The sequence below is a fragment of the Sardina pilchardus genome, chromosome 7 (genome assembly GCF_963854185.1).
Source record: "Sardina pilchardus chromosome 7, fSarPil1.1, whole genome shotgun sequence".
Taxonomy (NCBI): Eukaryota; Metazoa; Chordata; class Actinopteri; order Clupeiformes; family Clupeidae; genus Sardina; species Sardina pilchardus.
Genome location: NC_085000.1, coordinates 11,190,453 through 11,208,188, shown reverse-complemented (window position 1 = coordinate 11,208,188; position 17,736 = coordinate 11,190,453). Strand labels below are relative to the sequence as shown.

The 17,736-nt window shown below is 41.5% G+C and overlaps 3 protein-coding genes across 8 annotated transcripts in view; 1 reads left to right on the top strand and 2 right to left on the bottom strand.

Moving 5' to 3' along the window:
* Positions 1 to 7,010: 7,010 nt before the first annotated feature.
* Positions 7,011 to 11,949, bottom strand: LOC134087308 (polypeptide N-acetylgalactosaminyltransferase 6-like). 3 transcript variants are annotated; one of them, XM_062540730.1, is made up of 11 exons: positions 11,794 to 11,949; positions 10,998 to 11,504; positions 10,566 to 10,738; positions 10,302 to 10,451; positions 9,808 to 10,042; positions 9,319 to 9,436; positions 8,655 to 8,855; positions 8,340 to 8,471; positions 7,995 to 8,096; positions 7,494 to 7,664; positions 7,011 to 7,248 (listed from the first exon to the last, which is right to left on the bottom strand). In XM_062540730.1, exons 2-11 carry the CDS (start codon positions 11,489 to 11,491, stop codon positions 7,135 to 7,137), a joined length of 1,890 nt encoding a protein of 629 aa, XP_062396714.1. In that variant the 5' UTR covers positions 11,492 to 11,504; positions 11,794 to 11,949; the 3' UTR covers positions 7,011 to 7,134. The 3 variants fall into 3 exon arrangements, with proteins under 3 accessions (XP_062396714.1, XP_062396715.1, XP_062396716.1); XM_062540731.1 differs by having other exon boundaries at positions 8,340 to 8,468; XM_062540732.1 differs by having other exon boundaries at positions 11,313 to 11,504.
* Positions 11,950 to 12,392: 443 nt separating this feature from the next.
* On the top strand, positions 12,393 to 13,473 carry LOC134087307 (sperm microtubule inner protein 11-like). Its single transcript, XM_062540729.1, has 4 exons — positions 12,393 to 12,538; positions 12,759 to 12,923; positions 13,055 to 13,175; positions 13,366 to 13,473. Exons 1-4 carry the CDS (start codon positions 12,457 to 12,459, stop codon positions 13,412 to 13,414), a joined length of 417 nt encoding a protein of 138 aa, XP_062396713.1. The 5' UTR covers positions 12,393 to 12,456; the 3' UTR covers positions 13,415 to 13,473.
* A 644-nt stretch (positions 13,474 to 14,117) lies between these two features.
* adcy6a (adenylate cyclase 6a) overlaps positions 14,118 to 17,736 on the bottom strand; it is an 80,508-nt gene continuing 76,889 nt past the window's right edge. For all 4 annotated transcript variants that reach the window (XM_062540728.1, XM_062540726.1, XM_062540725.1 and 1 more), the window contains 2 exons: positions 17,659 to 17,736; positions 14,118 to 17,381 (listed from right to left, as the gene is read on the bottom strand). The exon at positions 17,659 to 17,736 is cut by the window's right edge and continues 47 nt beyond it. In XM_062540728.1, coding sequence (XP_062396712.1) covers positions 17,253 to 17,381; positions 17,659 to 17,736 — 207 coding nt within the window. In that variant the 3' untranslated portion in view covers positions 14,118 to 17,252. The remainder of the gene's footprint in view (positions 17,382 to 17,658) is intronic.

The following is a 17,736-nucleotide window of genomic DNA, read 5'->3' as shown; positions in this document are numbered from 1 at the left end:
GCCGATTTTGATAAAACTTATACCATTGGAATCATCTGACTCAGCTGATTCCAACGCACCATGTGATGTAATTTTCCGCCATGATGGATTTTCCACCATTTTGAATTTTGTCCAAAGTCAAAGTAAAGCAACTCTGGCCGCATAGTTCCTCCGATCGTCATGAAACTTGGCACGCGTGATCTACAGACCAAGGCGGATCAACTGCCTTGATTTCGCCTTCATACGTCCAAGCGTTCGCCTGTGATAACCAATTAAATTCAGCAAGCGAAGCCGCCAAACAGGAAGTGTGCCTATCTTGGAAATACTGTGACGTATGAAAGCCATATTTGGTGGGATGACTTGAGACCCCATCCAAAGCACCCTCAATAAATTTGGTGTTATTCGGTCTGTCGATGGCTCTATAATTAGCAAAAACGTGTGTTGACGAATGTATACTATTAAGCAGAATAGCTCATCTTAAATTGCTTAAATAATGCCAAAAGGACATTCCAGAGTGATTTAAGATACAATGTTGATATTTTTTTAAAAAAAATCAAAGTATGCCAATTCTTGCAAAAGTAACTGGGAAGGGATCCATCATCTCTTTAGTATCATGACAGTTTAGTTGTATCGCAGCATTGTGCCGACATCTTTGTCAGACCTGCCTGAGGTTGTCCGCAACGGTTCACTTTGGGTTGTCGGCAGCGATGTCTCACCCCGATACTGTGTATCTTACCGACGCCATGGCCTCGAGAGGCAAGTATGGACTTACTCGTTGTTAATTTCAGTGATTGTCCAGGTGGTATATAAGGTTGCAATCACACGAGTTTTTACTGTGACGGTGTTTCGTTTTTGACAATTTGTAATAGTTTCTCTTCGTAATGAATTGCTATTTAGGAGATTGTAATGATTACAGGATATCGTTTGATATATTTGTGATGTTTTGAGAGTAATTCGATTTTATTTCTTGTTATTTACCATAAATGACCGGAGCATTCTGGGTAAATCACTTCCTGTAATGCACCAGTCATTATGTTCGTGCACTTTCTGAGCGAGAGAGACTATCTTTGGCGTGCGTGTGATGATAATTGACCATAAAGTGAGTTTGACACCTCATTCCTACATGTTTATTGTTTAGTCAATAATATTGTCACGGTCTGAGCCGACCAAGATTTCGTTTATGTTATTGCACTAGTATTTACCAGTCATTTGTTATGTTAGAGCGCCATCTACTGGCCTTATCAGAATCTACTTTGGAGTGTAGTAGGCTAGTTAATACTTCCTGCTTAGCGTTAAAACGAGAGAAGTCACTGAGATGATTCACACTGGTTGCTGTCTGGACAATTTATGTTTTTCACCTGCTATAGTTATTTCTTACCCATACGAAGGCAATGCCTGTAAGTATACATTGTTCTGGTGAAATATGTGTTTAGACATAAGTACAGAAAATAAGATATGTTTAAGAGAAAGATTTATTTGTTTTTTGATATAGTGGCAATTCGCTATATGCGTGGTTAGACAAGACAAATGGACTGAAAATAGTTTATTTTTGTATCCACAGTTTTACAGCATAAATGAAGGAAAGGAGAAAAAAGTGAAGATTTCCTGCATTCTTTGTTCGTCCTAGCCTAGTGATTGTAAACTTGCTGGATAGCTGAGCTAGCTCAGAACTTATGAGGCCAGTAGCCTAGCCTACAATATTTACTGTTCAGCATATGTTGTAACGTGCCTGAAACATGTTGTTTAACGTCTTTAGAAGATGTAACGGAGATTAGGCCTATTGTTTACTGTCGCTTTGCATTTTTATATGTAGGCTACTGCTTTTGTATTCGTTGTGTATCCTTTGAATGTTCACAAGTTTACATCTGTAAGGTATTAGCGTGTAGAATAGACCTCTGAAGTTCGCCTACAAAAAAGCTGCCATCTTTGAAATTCGGTATCTGGCGATTTTTCCTATGGGAAAATAACATGGGGATTTTGAATTATCGCACCTGTTAAACTCTCGCGGGGACGATAAAGTCTTAAATGCAGACGTTTTCCTGAACACACTTTTGTCCTCTGCCTTCTTGTGCATACTGTGATCTCCGGTGCGCGAAGGCGGCAGACTTTGATTTTTGCTACCCCAGAGCTAATTGGCTAACTAACTGAATGGCAAGTTGCATCGCAGGTTAGCTCTGGGGTAGCAAAAATCAAAGTCTGCCGCCTTCGCGCACCGGAGATCACAGTATCCTCTCGAAGGCAGAGGCCAAAAGTGTGTTCAGGAAAACACCTGAATTTCCGATTTTGTCATCCCCGCGAGAGTTTAACAGGTGTGATCATTCCAAATCCCCATGTTAATTTCCCATAGGAAAAATCGTCAGATACCGTAACTCCTTATATGGGCAAAGATGGTAGCTTTTTTGTAGGCGAACTTCAGAGGTCTATTCATTATAGTTTGAGTGATTATGTAAAAAAGGCCGGGACTTTTGTGTGTTCGCTGTGATTTAGCATTTCTCGCGATATTTCATGCGGTAAACTCGCGTGCCTTCCTGTTAAGTTTCTTATTTTTGTTAGCAGGCCTACCTGCAGAGACGTGCAAGTTCGTTGTGCACTAAAACAGAGATAATTAATTTACCTTTTGACAATTCCTGCAGTTATCCTGAGTAATCCAGTCTTTGACATTCAGAGTTGCGAGTTGCGAGTTTGTATGATGTTTACATCGAGTTAATTCACACTGGTATGCAAGAGGTTTGCTTGTTAAACTTGCTCTTGACATTATTTCCATGAAGTAATATAGTGTAAGTGTTCTTTGAAATTATAATACTTCATGTGTTTCGCTTAGGAATCTACCGTTTAGCGTGTTGTAAGGATGTTGCATTTCCAAATAGAGGAAGTTTTTAACGCTATTACACCGTACCATTTTACGCCGCTAGATGGCGTAATTGACCACATAATAACTGTAGTCACGAACAAAAAGGTTCCCTTTCTATCTTGAACGGGTTAGCGTTGCTGTATGTGTGTCCTGGCTTACAATTCAGTTTATTGAGCTTAGTGTTGATGCATTTCTGTATGCTGCAGATATATTATTTGTAAGACTAGAACCTAAATTGTATTTGTCTTTTTCTTATTTCAGACTATCTATCTATATATATAAATAGCCACACCCATATTTCTCTGTATGGAAATCCTGAATGTCTCTGCTGGAACAATACAAAGTTAAACCCCATCTCTTCTCCGTCCTATATTCTAACCGATATACCATCCAGTATATTGCCACTACCCTACCCGAATCAGTGCAAACCTATAACCTCCCCAGTAATAATAGTAATTATAATTAGGTAAAAATAATAGTTTCCGCTTTAGGGAGAAATCCCAGAATTCCACTACAGCTAAGGAAAGTGGGAGCTACGTTTTTCGACTCGGTAGGCAAGCTTATGTGTGGAGACTTAAACTGGGAAGTTTGGCCCACTTATAGCAGTTAACAATTCTAGGTCCAATTAATTACATCCAACACAAAGTGTTATAGAAAGTATTACTGTGTGTTTCATTTAACTATTGTTCATGGTAAACATTTGATTAATTTAGGCTATGGGTGGTATAGGTGAATTATTACCACACAGTTACTATTTAGAACTACGTAATCCTTAATTGAGATTTAATTGAAAGTGATAGGTTGAACTTTTAAAAAGGGGTTTAAAAACTATTTTTGTAGCCTACTTTCATTTTATTATGTCATACTGAACTGAATTCTAAGAGTTGAAAACAAAGGATACAATAAATGTTTTGTGATGGTTGCATTATGCATAGTATTTCATTTAGGATAAGCTATATCAAAGCAGGTAGAAGTAACTGTAGTCACTTGACATTTCTGAGGATTTACATATTTCCACCAGGGCAGTGGTAAAGACATTCTTCAGTGGAGGCACCACACTAGTTAATCACGCTATCAACATCTTCTTTCCTTTTCTTCTGTTATTACTATTCTTTAACTTTATGGTAGACAGCGAGTCCAGCAAATTGAGAACCTAGGATCCTGTTTATGTTTATGAATGTGACTCCAGCATATGTTGAGACATAAGGGTGGAAAAATAGGTTACATTTATATAATGCAAATGATTAAGTTAACAATATCATTGAATATGTTGTACAAACAAGAAGAGCGAAAGGGTAAACTTTTAAGAAATCATCATCCACATCATAGTTTGACGCTGTGTGGGGTTATGGACTTGACAGTTTTGCATGGAATTGCCCATACAGTATATACATATATATATATATTAAGATTTGACACATTGCAGTTTTTTAATGCAGGGATTATTAATAAATCAAAGAATTGTGGGTAGATGTGGGTGAACTGTGCAACATGCAGTTTGTGGACAAGAGGCAGACGTAACAGACAGATATTTGGGTTTGAAAGGGGTGTGTGTATGTGTGTGTGTGTGTGTGTGTGTGTGTGTGTGTGTGTGTGTGTGTGTGTGTGTGTGTGTGTGTGTGTGTGTGTGTGTGCCTTGTTGCCGGTGTACAGTATTTCTGAATATGAATGCTGTCTGGACAGGAAATGGCATAGCTTTTGTCACATGCAACCAATCCAAAATCGATTTCATATTCAGAAACGTTAACCAGTAACAGCCTGGTTGCTTTGACATATCAACACCAAATTTGATCCTATTACACCATTTGAACAGGTGAGTCGTCCTGTTTATTCTACCATCAATTTGAGGCTATAACACATTGCAACTTACTCAACAGTGAGTAAACAGTAGATGTTCCCGCAATTCTCCTAACATTACTCGTATTTGTTCTAGAAACATGCCTAGTTCCTTAGGCTCCTTCCTTCTTTCAGTGGTTACGTGTTTCATGCTGGCTACACGTGAACAACTCATACATAATTCAACACAAGGTCTACAGACCTTAGAGGTGTACATTTCATTTCCATACATCAAAGCGTTCGCCCATGGCAGCCAATCAAATTCGATGGCGAAGCCTCCAAACAGGAAGTGAGGTCAAATCTCGGAAACGCTTTGAGGTGTCAAGACCATATTTGGTGGGATGATTTTGGACACCATCCAAAGTAGCCTCAGTAAATTTGGTGTAATTTGGCCACTAGGGGGGCGTCGCAATTAGCAAAAATGCATTTTGTCTCATATCTCTTTACTTCTTTGGGATGACATCCACATTTTTACATTGAGGTGCTCTGGGACATACCACTGATGAACCTAGGCAACCCTTCACGTCAGTTTAAGAATTCGGCAATCGAGGGCAACGCCGCCAAATTCAAAGCAGCTTCGCGTCTTGGCCAAACTTTGGCGCTTTGACCTGAGGGCGAGCGGTCGCGTCTCCTGCCGGGAAGCTGTCGCGGCGCGTCGGAGCAAGCACACTTCGCACTTTCCCATCGGGGAAATGCATTCTAGTTACTTTTTTTGTCTTAAAGCCTGAAATCAAAACCCATTTTTAAAAAAAATCTTTTCCAGTTTTATTAACAAATTTAGCTGTACAACATCAAAATAATGAAAAAAAAGTAAACAGTTCTGAAAATTAATAAAAAATGAAAAACTAGAATAACAGGGTTGGAAAAGTCATCATACCCCTGACTTAATACTTTGTAAAGCTCCCTTTTGCTTTCATTACAGCCATCAATCTGTTTGGATATGTCTCTATTATAGCTTTGCACACCTAGATAGGGGAATATTTGCCCAATTTTCTGTACAAAAATGTTAAAATGTAGTCAAATTCTGTAGGGAATGGCGATGGACTGCTCTCTTCAAGTCAATCCACATATTTTCTATAGGATTTAAGTCAGGGCTCTGACTTTGCCACTCAAGGATATTCACCATCCTATCCTTAAGCCACTGCTTTGTTCTTTTGGCAGTATGTTTAGGATTATTGTCGTGTTGGAAGGCGAATGACCTCCCCATCCTCAGCTGTCTAGGAGAGGGACGCATGTTTTCCTTAAGAATGTGGGTGTACTTGGCAGCATCCATTTTCCCTTCTATCCTGACCAATTGCCCAGTTCCCGCTGAAAAGAAACATCCCCATAACATAATGTTGCCCCCACCATGCTTCACACTAGGTATGGTGTGTTTTGGGTGGTGTACTGTGTTGGTTTTCGCCAAACATTGCGCTTGGAGTTCAGTGCAAAAACACATCTGGAATATTCTGCTACCATGTGGAAAAAGCTTATATGGTCAGATGAGACTAAGATCGAACTTTTTGGAGACTAAGATTGAAGTTTTTGGACTGAGCTCCAGGCGCTAACCAAACATAGTATACACACCCAAACACACCCGAAACACACCATACCTACTTTGAAGCATGGTGGGGGCAACATTATGTTTTGGGGATGTTTCTCTTCAGCGGGGACTGGGCAATTGGTCAGGATAGAAGGGAAAATGGATGCTGCCAAGTACACCAAAATTCTTGAGGAAAACCTGCGTCCCTCTCCTAAACAGCTGAGGATGGGGAGGTCATTCGCCTTCCAACACGACAAAAATCCTAAACATACTGCCAAAAGAACAAAGCAGTGGCTTAAGGATAGGATGGTGAATATCCTTGAGTGGCAAAGTCAGAGCCCTGACTTAAATCCTATAGAAAATATGTGGATTGACTTGAAGAGAGCAGTCCATCGCCATTCCCTACAGAATTTGACTAAATTTTAACAATTCTGCACGGAAAATTGGGCAAATATTCCCCTATCTAGGTGTGCAGAGCTATAATAGAGACATATCCAAACAGATTGATGGCTGTAATGAAAGCAAAAGGAAGCTTGACAAAGTATTAAGTCAGGGGTATGATGACTTTTCCAACCCTGTTATTCTAGTTTTACATTTTTTATTAATTTTCAGAACTGTTGACTTTTTTTTCATTATTTTGATGTTGTACAGCTACATTTGTAAATAAAACTGGAAAAGATTTTTTTTAAAATGGTTTTGATTTCAGGCTGTAAGACAAAAAAAGTAACTATTTCAAAAGGGTATGATAACTTTCTATAGGCACTGTAACTGAAAACAATTAAAAGCTAATTTTCATAGACCAGTCTTAGAATACAGAAAACGTCAAGCAAATTATAGACTTTTAATAGGGTTTATTATACATCATACATACACATTTTCCAGAATCACAGTCTAAGTGTATGCCTGCAGTTGCTTTGATTTTCTCATCTTCCAGTGACTGATATGATCAGATGAATGTCCAGTACTGGTACAACTGTGCAAGGTCACATCGCTTCAAAACCACTTTGTCTCCGACTAGGGTTAAGCATTTCTCCAGCACGCCATTTTTCAGAAGGAACACCTAAAAGTAGTCCACAACACATGTAACATCAGCTCAGGTTACTAAGATTACTACACTTTCAAAACCATTGGAAAATATGGAAAATGTGTGCATTGGTGTAGATTTCAATCCACATGCTTGTCCCCATTCAATGCCTAGAGCAATTTATGACTATTTTGACATCCTCTAGACTAAGTGTACAGCATTGACACAGTTCATCACTAAAAATAGACACAGAGGATCCCTCCAGACTCTGACTCAGTCACCTTTGGGAGTACGAGGGTAATGAGCCACTCTTGCTGGGGTGTCACCTGTGTCCCATTGCCCCTATAGGTGCATGGGTCCATCCTGACAGGATCTGGATCCAAGGTAGCGTGCAGACACACTTGCCGCCCTGAACTGTGACGCAGTTCCTGTTGCGACGTGAACTCAAAATACTAAGGAATAAGGAAGTGGAGGAAAATAGTTCATTGATATGAAAGCCGTTTCAGCTGTAAACATGGTCAAGAGGTTAAACATGATTTCTACATAATTGCTGGGGGCCTCGAAGTCATGTATTTCCTTCTACCATGACAAACAAACAAACAAACAAACAAACAAACAAGACTGTAACATGTAGGCTAATGAAATGTTTGTTACTTTGGAAATGAAATGTCTGCAAAATACAATTTCAACAGTTCATTAACATATTGTTCATGATTCCAAGGCATCAAGATTATCAGGGCAGAGGCAATAAATACCATTATTGTAGACAAACTTATCGGTACCTGGTTGCCACCCATGTTGTGACACATGTACATCATCAAAGGCTTCCTTGGTAGCTTCTTATCACCAACATCAAGACACGTCTCTGACCCCATGTTTTTGACCTGTACACCATGACCACACAACAGGTAGATGAACAGGTAATACTGCTCATTTTGAGGTTGTATAAGTTTAAGGCAGGATTTTGCCTTTTTGTGAATTTGTACATGTAAATAATGTAAGGCATTCTGGACAGGCATTCGGCGTTGACAAGACACATTCCTGCCTATTCACCAAAATGAGCTTTAGTCCACCATTAGAAGTAAAATAACTACATTGTGTTGCTTAAATTTAAAAAGTACAATTACCGCTCCGAAGAGGACTGGGTTCATGTCAGGGACATACGCCTCTGGGTAGACATGGTTCAGGTACCAGGTGAAATGTTTACAGTTCAATCTCTCTTTGAGTCTGAGCCGCTCTGATATGTCACCATAATCCTTCTGAAAAAGACAAACAAATGATAAATAAGAGGCAGAATTAGACAAACAACGACACAGATGAAGCAAAGCAGTTTGAATATGTAAATTGATTCATTATAATCAGCAAATGCATACAGATATTGCCTTCCTGCAAAATACACAGTTTTATCTCAAATCAGACAGGCCTCATCAAAGAGACCTTACCTCTTGAGCTATTGCTGCTGCCTTTTTGTTCATACGATAGAATATTTGTTTGTAGTCGTCCATCCAGACCTCGGCCAGGCGCACCTGATTGCGTGAGATCACCTCAGTGCCCTTGGGGAAGGAGTGGGGACTGCTGGAGCGAAAGATGTGGCCCACCACCGAGCACGGAATAATCTCCAGCTGTCCCCCACACAGCCACACCTGCAGGGCACCACAATGAGATACTGTGCAGCAACAGTGAAACACTTAAAGGAGCTGTTGTGCAGGAAGTCGTGTTTGTTTATGTTTATATTTAAATGTATTGACACTTTGGTCCAAAACAATGTACTATATTTTAACCAAGGACCAAACGATAAACCAGGGAGGTTCACCCCTCCCTCCCACACAGTGTTTAATTTTTGTTTGGGGGACACGCTGTCCGCAATTGTTGGTTTCAAGTTTTTTCAGAGCAGGGACCACTTTTTTATAATCATTATTGTGTATTCATGGGTGGGCAGCTAGCAGATCGCGAGGAGATGATTGCATGCAATTTCAACCTCACCATTTTTCATGTCAGATTCAACAATCACTGACTGCACCCTTAAACATCCAAGTACAGAACATCTTAAAGATGCAGACCATAAAGACTCGGGAAGAGAACAGTAAAATTAAATGAACAACATACCCTGAAGGACATCTCAATGTTCTCTCCTCCCCAAATCTCCATTTTGTCATCATAGGTCCCAATGAATTCAAAGAAAGCTTTAGATATGGAAAAAAGGCCACCAGCAAACACTGGAGTCCTGAGTGCAACATGTTTAAACAAAGAGTACACGGTTGTATCTTTGCAAATGATGACATAGGACATCTTGAAATGACAAACTGGAATTTCATTGTTATTTTATAGATCTACCAAACATGAGTTGACAACATCATGGTGCATTTTAGCACTACATCATAAATAAAACGTAAACAGAGACAGGATATGGATTAGGGTATTTGTAAACATGACTGTTTAGGTCTGTGGTGGCCTGTTCTCTTGCAGATTTTCCTGTTCTTCACATCTGTAGTATACAGCTTTATTTGCTCTTCACAGAATAGCCATTCACTCCATTTGTCTTAGCAGAGAGGCACTTTGTCCTCCAAGGTGTATGCAAACGGTGTATGTATTCACCTCACTGGGTAGGTTTCGTCTTTCAGTTTGATTCTTTCCTGACTGGGTATGCTCTCCCAGCCAAAGTTCAGGCTCCAGTCGAAGTTGCCTCGGCTGTGTACCCGTTGGGTGGGCATTGGCCTGGTGAATTTCAGGCTGTTCTGGTCTATGATGGCTATGTCAGGGCTGACCACCGCTGTGGGCTCCTGCACAATGCGTGCCAGTAGAGGCTCCAGCCAGCCATGGAAGCACTCACCTTGTGGGAAAACACAGGGTTGCACATATTTCTCACAAGCATCCCACGCCAACTAAACTTCCCAGACCAACTGACTAGATTTATAGCACAGAGTTGCTCATGTTTCTCAGATTTTCCACGGCAACTGAATGGCCTAAACGGCACTCTGACACAGGGGTGATTTCAGGCTATTTTCCGGGGGTATTCAAGCAATGCTTTATGACCGACGATTGTTCTGTTTGACTGACTGTATCAGTACATGCTGTGCTTCAGTACTTACAGTGGGAGTCCAGAAACGTGAGAACCTCTCCACTGGCTTCTCGTGCACCCAGCAGCCTGGCAGCTACTAGTCCTTTTCTCTCCTGCTGCCGAAGCACACGCACCATCTTGAGGGCCTGGATATGATGTTCTAAAGGTGCTCTTAAATTATCTTTTGATATGAAACAACACAGGAAAATAAAAGAAAACTTGAATATGTTGGTATACAGTATGTTGATGCTGTTGAATTCACACAACAACCTGTAGGCAACATCCAGGTACCCACCCAGAGTGCTAGCATCATCCACTAAGATGACTTCCTTGAGCAGGACAGCAGGTGCGGTATGCAGCACGCTATAAACAGTGCGAAGGAGAGTGGACCACGCCTCATTATGGAATACGATGATAACACTAGTGGATGGCAGGGGTGGGCAGCGGCGGAAGAGATGATCAACACATCTGGCAACACAAAACCTTTCAGATCAACTGTATGGCTTACACTGAATGTGTATACTCAAACTACCTGTAAACTGAGCTTCCACCCAACCAGCTATGGCATCTTCAACAAAACATCCATAAACAGGTCAAGATAACTATCAGTGTTGCATTGAATTTGACCTTTGGTAGATTTGGTTGTCAAAATGTCTGCCATTTATAGACTAGACTAACAACTAATTATTAAGCCGAATATAATTACGCTGTTTCCAGTTATTCTTACTCAGGGGGCCGTGTGTCATTGCCCAGACTTCGGTGCACAGAGATGCGGTCACTGGCAAACTGGTTGAAGCAATGCTTACTCAAGCCCTGCTTCATCTCTCTCTGCTCCTCTGGGCTGAGGTGCTTTGACACAAAGGCCCCCCCATAGGCCCCTGGACTATTTGGGTTGTCTGGAGGCCTCTGCAGGTGGGGCCTCAGCTCAACACTGTTGTAAAATCCTGACGGGCAAAGGGGGTCCACTGTCGTGGGCCGCAGCCCGAGAGATGGAGGCTGAGGGGCTACGATTTGAAAAGTTAGGTTGCTGCTGGCTGCAAACCTTACAAAGACCTTCACCCACTCCTGAGTTCTGGGGAGAGCAAGAGGCCAGAGCGCTGGGGACATAGTGCCTTCTCCTCCCTGCTGCAGAGTAACCAGGAGCAGCATGAGGAAGAGGGCAACGCTCAGCGCTAGGAGCTTCAGACGCCGTGAATGGCGACGTGATAACATGCGTAACATGATGAAGAAAGGCCTGTGCAGTAACACAAACAACAACAATTAGCAACATGAGGCGCATTTACATTTCAATAACGACTACGCTACAAAGTGGGCCTAAGCCTGAATTCGGTCAGCCACGGAAATGTGGATGTCGACAATTTTTTTTGTTTTTTACACAGAAACGGCAACAATGGTGCAACACAGGTGTGGCATCATTACAGGCCGTGCAGCTAGCTCTGAGGAAACTATAGCCTATGCCATAAAGTCTGTGTTTAGCCTACGTGAGTTAAAGCCTTTGCGGTGACGTAGCTAAGACATCTTACCTCAGCCCTTATCAGGAGTTTAGGAAGATTCTGCAGAGGTAGGCTATTTATGATCGTTCAGTTTAAAACGGGGGTGATGGAATAACTCATTTCCACCATCAAACATGCATTCCACGGAATGAACTTCTACGACAGGTGCATTTGATCATGCAGCTAATTAGATTATTTCGTGTGTCTGCTGGGTTTTAGGCTGCAATCTGACCATGTTTCTAGTGTAGAATATAGTGAAAAACAAGACAACTACTGTAGATAGACAGTTAGTTTCCACATATTTCAGTTCACTTGTGATCCCTAAATGTTAGGCCTAATAAACAACATTATATTTTATTTACGTATAGGCTACGTAGGCCTATTTATTACGTGTTACGTTAAATTAGTATTCATTTGCATCCGACCGAAAGTAATTTCCATATAGGCCTACAGCTTTATATAGCTTATGTCTATGCAGTAGCCCCACTGATCTATTATAATAAGAACCGCATAGATGAGTAGCCCATCTCTTCAACTAGACTAGAACATAATTAGTTCTAAACAGTTCTAAAGAATTTTAGAAAGTCTGTCACGAAGGGCGGTGCTAGTAACCATAGTTACCACCTAAACAGAAAAAAAGATTTCGGAAACTTGTCAAAGCAGTGTGCAGGGCACTTGTGCTCAAATAAACCAATGGCATTCTTCGGGGTTACAAACTGTGGTTACCAGAATCCACTTGGAGATCGGATGCTCCCTAAAACTTCCGACACTCAAGGTAAATGTCATGCGTAAAGACTGTATTTGACTTGAAGACAAGCCCATTTGCTTCAAAGGCGGCTATTTTACCTATCGATAGCTAGCAGCTACACTCACATTCCCATACAGGTAGGCTACGTTAGTGAGTTGGATTTTCTTCCTTTGAAGCAGATGATCTTGTCTATGAGTAACATAACATCAGCGTATATGACCAAACGAATCATGTTCATATTTAACAGATCGGGTTAGAGTGCCAGAATTACCTCCCATTCATCCCACGAGGAGGCCGTCGTGTACCGACACATGCAGTATTTACAACCAACCTCTCCCTTACAGCATAGACTTACATCGCGGCAGCCAACTGAGCTATAGAGAAATGCTAAGACGAGCTCAAACGCCAAGATGTAAGTAGCCTGAAGGAATGTTAGTCAACTCCAGTTGTCAAATACATGCATTATTCATTTGTACCAGTCAGCAAGTTCTTACACTTTTTACACAGCAAGTTCTTGTGCACTCTTGTTCTATTCGTGCACAGCCCCCAACCAACTCTATGTGATACCCATCACTGATGCCCAGCATTACGGATGGTGGCTACCAAGTAATGAGCAGTGGACAAGAACGCGCAGGTTCCCTCGCAAGCACAGCGAGATGACCAAGTAAGTATCCGCCTGTTTGGGTTGACGATCGGTGTCTGCTTAAGATGCTACTGCTAACAGTTGTTCTGTTGAAAAGCTGGGGAGACGAGGGACATTAATCAGAAATATCCTGATACTGTATACTGCTTTTACTTTGAATATGTTTAATGTTTTAGAGGGATCATCTCAAACCTTCCTGTTTCCTCCTCAGATTCGTGATGGAGATGTCCATGACTGACCGAGAGTTTAGCTTGTTCTGACTTCTGCAGCTGGAAAATGAATGCTTGTGTGGCTAATAAATTGTTCTTCATATAGCGTAGTATTTCTATAGTCTATATATTTTTTTTCCATATTCATAAGAAATGTATTTGTCAGAAGGTCAGTAGCACTGTGGTTTTATTTTACCTTACACTTGTGCCAACTGTTTCCTTGCTGCTTTGTGTTGGCGGATACAAAATAACCTACTTTAGATGTCAAAGTAGTGCACTAGTAATACAATGAACATTGTAGCCCAATACCAAATCAAAAGAATATTTACTTGCTCCTCCTCAAATTGTTATCAATATCCAATTACAAAATAAAGGAAAAGCCAGTAGATTGCACTTGTTTTTTTTTTTTGTCTCTAGACAGTATGCAGATGTACTGTAAGTGAATGAGTTATAGGTAATAGAGCAGAGATGGCATCTTCATTACAGGGGCTGCATTAGTCTCTGTCAACAAGTGCATCTGCCTCAATGCAGTGTGTAAAATATTTAAGGACCTACTGGATCTAAGTTAGGCTTCTTCAGTTACTCCTCCTCTGGACAGTGTCCAGGCACACTGAGCTTTCAAATACTGCCCAACTGTTTCACAACCAGACGGTCATATGTGTTTTAGGATGACAAAAGGAGCAAAAGCACAAGTGAGTGTGGTGCACATGTAGCTTCAGTTAGGTGAGTATGCTCACTGAATGAAAAACAGAAATCAAAACAGACACTTTTATTTTTTTCAAGGGGAAATGTTATTTCTATGTTTGTCAGTCTTTTTCAACTTTCTGCAAAAAAGTTGAAATACTTATCCCTTTTCTAGTCCTTCCACAAAGTAAAGAGAAAAAAAAATAAAAACGAAGCAAAACAAATCAAAACAAAACAACAAAAAAATGATCAGAGTTCTTCAGGCCTGATCCAGACAGAGGCCCCAGTGTGAGTTTTCAGTAGTCCTAAAATACTTCATTAAAATCCACCTGCCCTCTCCCATTCCCCTGTACCACCCCCCCGCCCCCCTCACCACAAAAGTCTTAATATATTCCAGCTCTAGGTGTGTAACTCTTCATGCTAACCTTTAACCTTTGACCTCCCCCACAGTGTGTGTGTGGCCCCGCCGCTGACTGCACTGTAGGTGCCTCTCATCCAGCATTTATGCGTCCTCCCTCGTTCCTCAGCCCTCGATCCTCACTGATCTACATAAAGAATGATGGGGCGGCAACAATGGGATAGTCTATCCCTTCTTCTATCTTTCTTTATGTAGATCAGTGAGGACCGACGCCCGAGGAGCGAGGGAGGACTATAAACGCTGCATGAGAGGCACCCTGTGTGTCCGTGGTACTGCTGAGGGAAGCGAAAAGGCACAAGCTGTTTTTGGTACAAACTTGATCAACTGTCATGGCCAGTGGGGTGGACCCATGGTGAGATGCAGGAAATCAGGGTGCTGACTGAGCGAGACCAGTAAGAGCTTGGGCAGATCAGAAAGCAAACCAACAAAAGGAAACAAAACAACAAAAAGCCCATACAGTTACAGTATATTCTCCCTATCTGAGACCAAATGCTCTGATTGCTTAGAAATTGAGCTGTTTTAATACACACACTCTTGCTGGAAGGAGACACATTTCTGTCTGTCTCTCCTTCTCTAGACGACTGACTGTTTCTGGCAGGGAGGCACTGTTTACATCCCTCCGTGAGGGGAGCTGATAATTTAAGGCAAATCCATCTTGTCGCACACATGCAGTGTGGACGGCTCATGACCATCTCAACGACTTAGTCCTAGTCGAACAGCTAGGTCCTCCCGTCTGTCTCTATGTGTAGTGTCTTGACAAGAAGCTGCATGCTGCCATAATTAAGATAGCAGCATTTTTGTTTTTTTCCTCATCGCAAAAACCTTTATGTCTGAAAAGCTACTATGCTCTTCATGGACTTTGAAAAAAATAACGAAATGTGTGACTAAACCATGCAAGGAAACATGCTTGATTTTTTTTTTTCTGAGTCAGGGAGTAGAGACTCATTTGTGGCTGCAATACTGTTCAACTGGACACTGACTGGAGTTGATCAGTTGGTACCATATGAGCTTGGGCTTACGTCTAAGCATTTCCAGAGCACATAGCCTTCTTTGTTCCTTCACGTTGGAATGGAATCATAATAATATGCATTTTAACAACTATAATAAGAAGAATAAAAATAATGAATACAGAGGTGATACAAAATACCCAACATTTAAAACTCAAAACAAACAAACAAACAAACGGATGCTGAAGATACCACAATCAGACATGCTTTAGAGCAGTTAGGTTTGGCAAGAAAGCAGTTTGTCGTATCATAGAAACCTCACAGTGAAAAGAGTTATGCCCCTTCAAGATAACAAAGCACAGTATTCAGTCATAATTTATAGATTTCTTATATATTTCTTTCTTTTTTAGAAAAAAAGTCTCTCTTATAGGAATTCGAATGCAACAAACTGTGTGGTACCATGGTATCCAATCCTGTGGCTGTCTTCTCTCTCCCTGTGTCTCAGTAAGGTCTCTCTGTACCAAAAAAATACTTCTTTTCAAAAAGAAGAGATTGACGACGGAACGTTTACGGTGGCGTTGGGCTGACTGGAGGTGTTCTTGGACGTGCCCAGTCAAAGCCTCCTGAGGGAAGAGCCTGCCGGCCGCTAGAATCTGCAGTCACCCCGCGACACCCTCGCCCTACCACAGGAAATGGCTAGTAGTCTTGCTTGAGGTTCCTTGGTGGTTCCCGACAGACTTCAGACTTTGACAGACACTCCCCACATGACAGTGACCTGTGACTGTGGGGAACCTGCTTTCCTTCCTCCATCAAAACCAAAAACGACGGGGAGAAAGAGATGGACGGAAAAAAAATTAAAAAGAAACGTAAGCATCAGCCACCTTTTTCTTAAAGGCTTCAGATCCCAAGAGGCCTAAAATACCTCAAATAATACATAGAGATATTTATATATTTTTATACTTTGTCAACCAAAACGAGGACGTTGCTGTGGCCTTCAAAAGCAAAGCTGAGACGCACCAGAACTGAGACCTCAGGGCATACACTTCAAATCCACACAGCTGTGAGGCTGTAGAGGCCAAACCAACACGTCTCATTTAGTTTTCTGTTAAATACTTTGGTCTTTGGTCGATATTATTTTCTCTTCAATTTATACATATATCTTGTAAATACTTTCATACACATATATACATCAGTACATACCTATGTACTGTATATATGTGCATGTATTTCTTCAAATGTTTTCCCCATAAAATACTTTTTTTTTGCACAAAACATCAAGGTTAAAATAAATAAAGAATTCTGAAAAAAAGAGAAAAACAAACAGTAAACAAGTACCTGTAGTCATAATTTCCAAAATAAAAAAAACAAAAGACATGGCGAAAAAATGGATGTTGCACAAAAAGTCAGAGAGAAAAAAAAGCTATATGTACAGCATTTTTCTTCATCGGCTGAAGGCCTTTAGTTAAATAAACAGACTTTGCATCTTTCAAGAAGCCTGAGAGAGCGACTTTAAAAACTACATAACAATCGTCCTTGGATGTGCGTGCCCCCGCTAGTGGGCCACAACACGAGAGCTTTCCCCTCTCAAGAGCCGAGTCTCGTAGTCTTTCCTTTCTCTTGGTTTGCTTATCGTTGCCTCTTTGTTTTGTTTTTCTTTTCAAGTGGTGGCATGGCTACTGGTTTTGACATGGGGTGAGGGTGGGTTTTTGTCGATTCGTTCTTCTTCTTACACCACCACCACCACCACCACCACCACCACCACTCCCCCACCCCCCTTACTTAGCCTTGGGGGAAGGAAAGCTGAAGAGAATGTCGTTTCATCCCAGTCCAGCGGCCGGTGCTAACTTTTGGAAGGTCCGGCATTCAAGAAATAGGTGGTCATCTCGCCCTTGCCTTTGACTTTGACCACTCCGCGACACTCCAGCTGGTAGCCTTTCTTATCCAGCACCTGGCGCAGGTCATTGGTCACCTGTAAGGTAAGGAACAAGGCACACAGAGACAAGGTTATTTGGGGCTTTTTGCCAGTTTTGCAAATAGGACAGGAAGCAAGTGGGAAAAGGAAATGGGGGTGGGATTGGGAAATGACTGTGGGATGAAATCTAACCCGGGTCTTGAACCCTTGGACCCATATGTGGTTGGGATGCTGCCAATGGCGCTATAGTTCCTCCATGACACCCTTGCTCAGGTATTTAGTGCTGTAGTGGACGTGCTGTGCCTGGTTGGATGCATGGAGGTTGCATGCGTACCTGAATCCGATCCGGAACCCCTGTGCTGTCCATGCGACTGGCTACGTTGACGGTGTTTCCCCAGATGTCGTACTGAGG

Bases quoted from the DNA above. Each gene is read 5' to 3' on its own strand.
- LOC134087307 (XM_062540729.1), top strand. From the start codon at position 12,457: ATGGCATTCTTCGGGGTTACAAACTGTGGTTACCAGAATCCACTTGGA. The intron at 12,539-12,758 runs GTAAATGTCATG...CATATTTAACAG, and splicing joins TAAAACTTCCGACACTCAAG to ATCGGGTTAGAGTGCCAGAA. The intron at 13,176-13,365 runs GTAAGTATCCGC...TTTCCTCCTCAG, and splicing joins AAGCACAGCGAGATGACCAA to ATTCGTGATGGAGATGTCCA.
- LOC134087308 (XM_062540730.1), bottom strand. From the start codon at position 11,491: ATGTTACGCATGTTATCACGTCGCCATTCACGGCGTCTGAAGCTCCTA. The intron at 8,856-9,318 runs GTATGTTGTTCA...GGTGCCCTGCAG, and splicing joins ACATTGAGATGTCCTTCAGG to GTGTGGCTGTGTGGGGGACA. The intron at 7,665-7,994 runs GTACCGATAAGT...CTTATTCCTTAG, and splicing joins ACAACATGGGTGGCAACCAG to TATTTTGAGTTCACGTCGCA.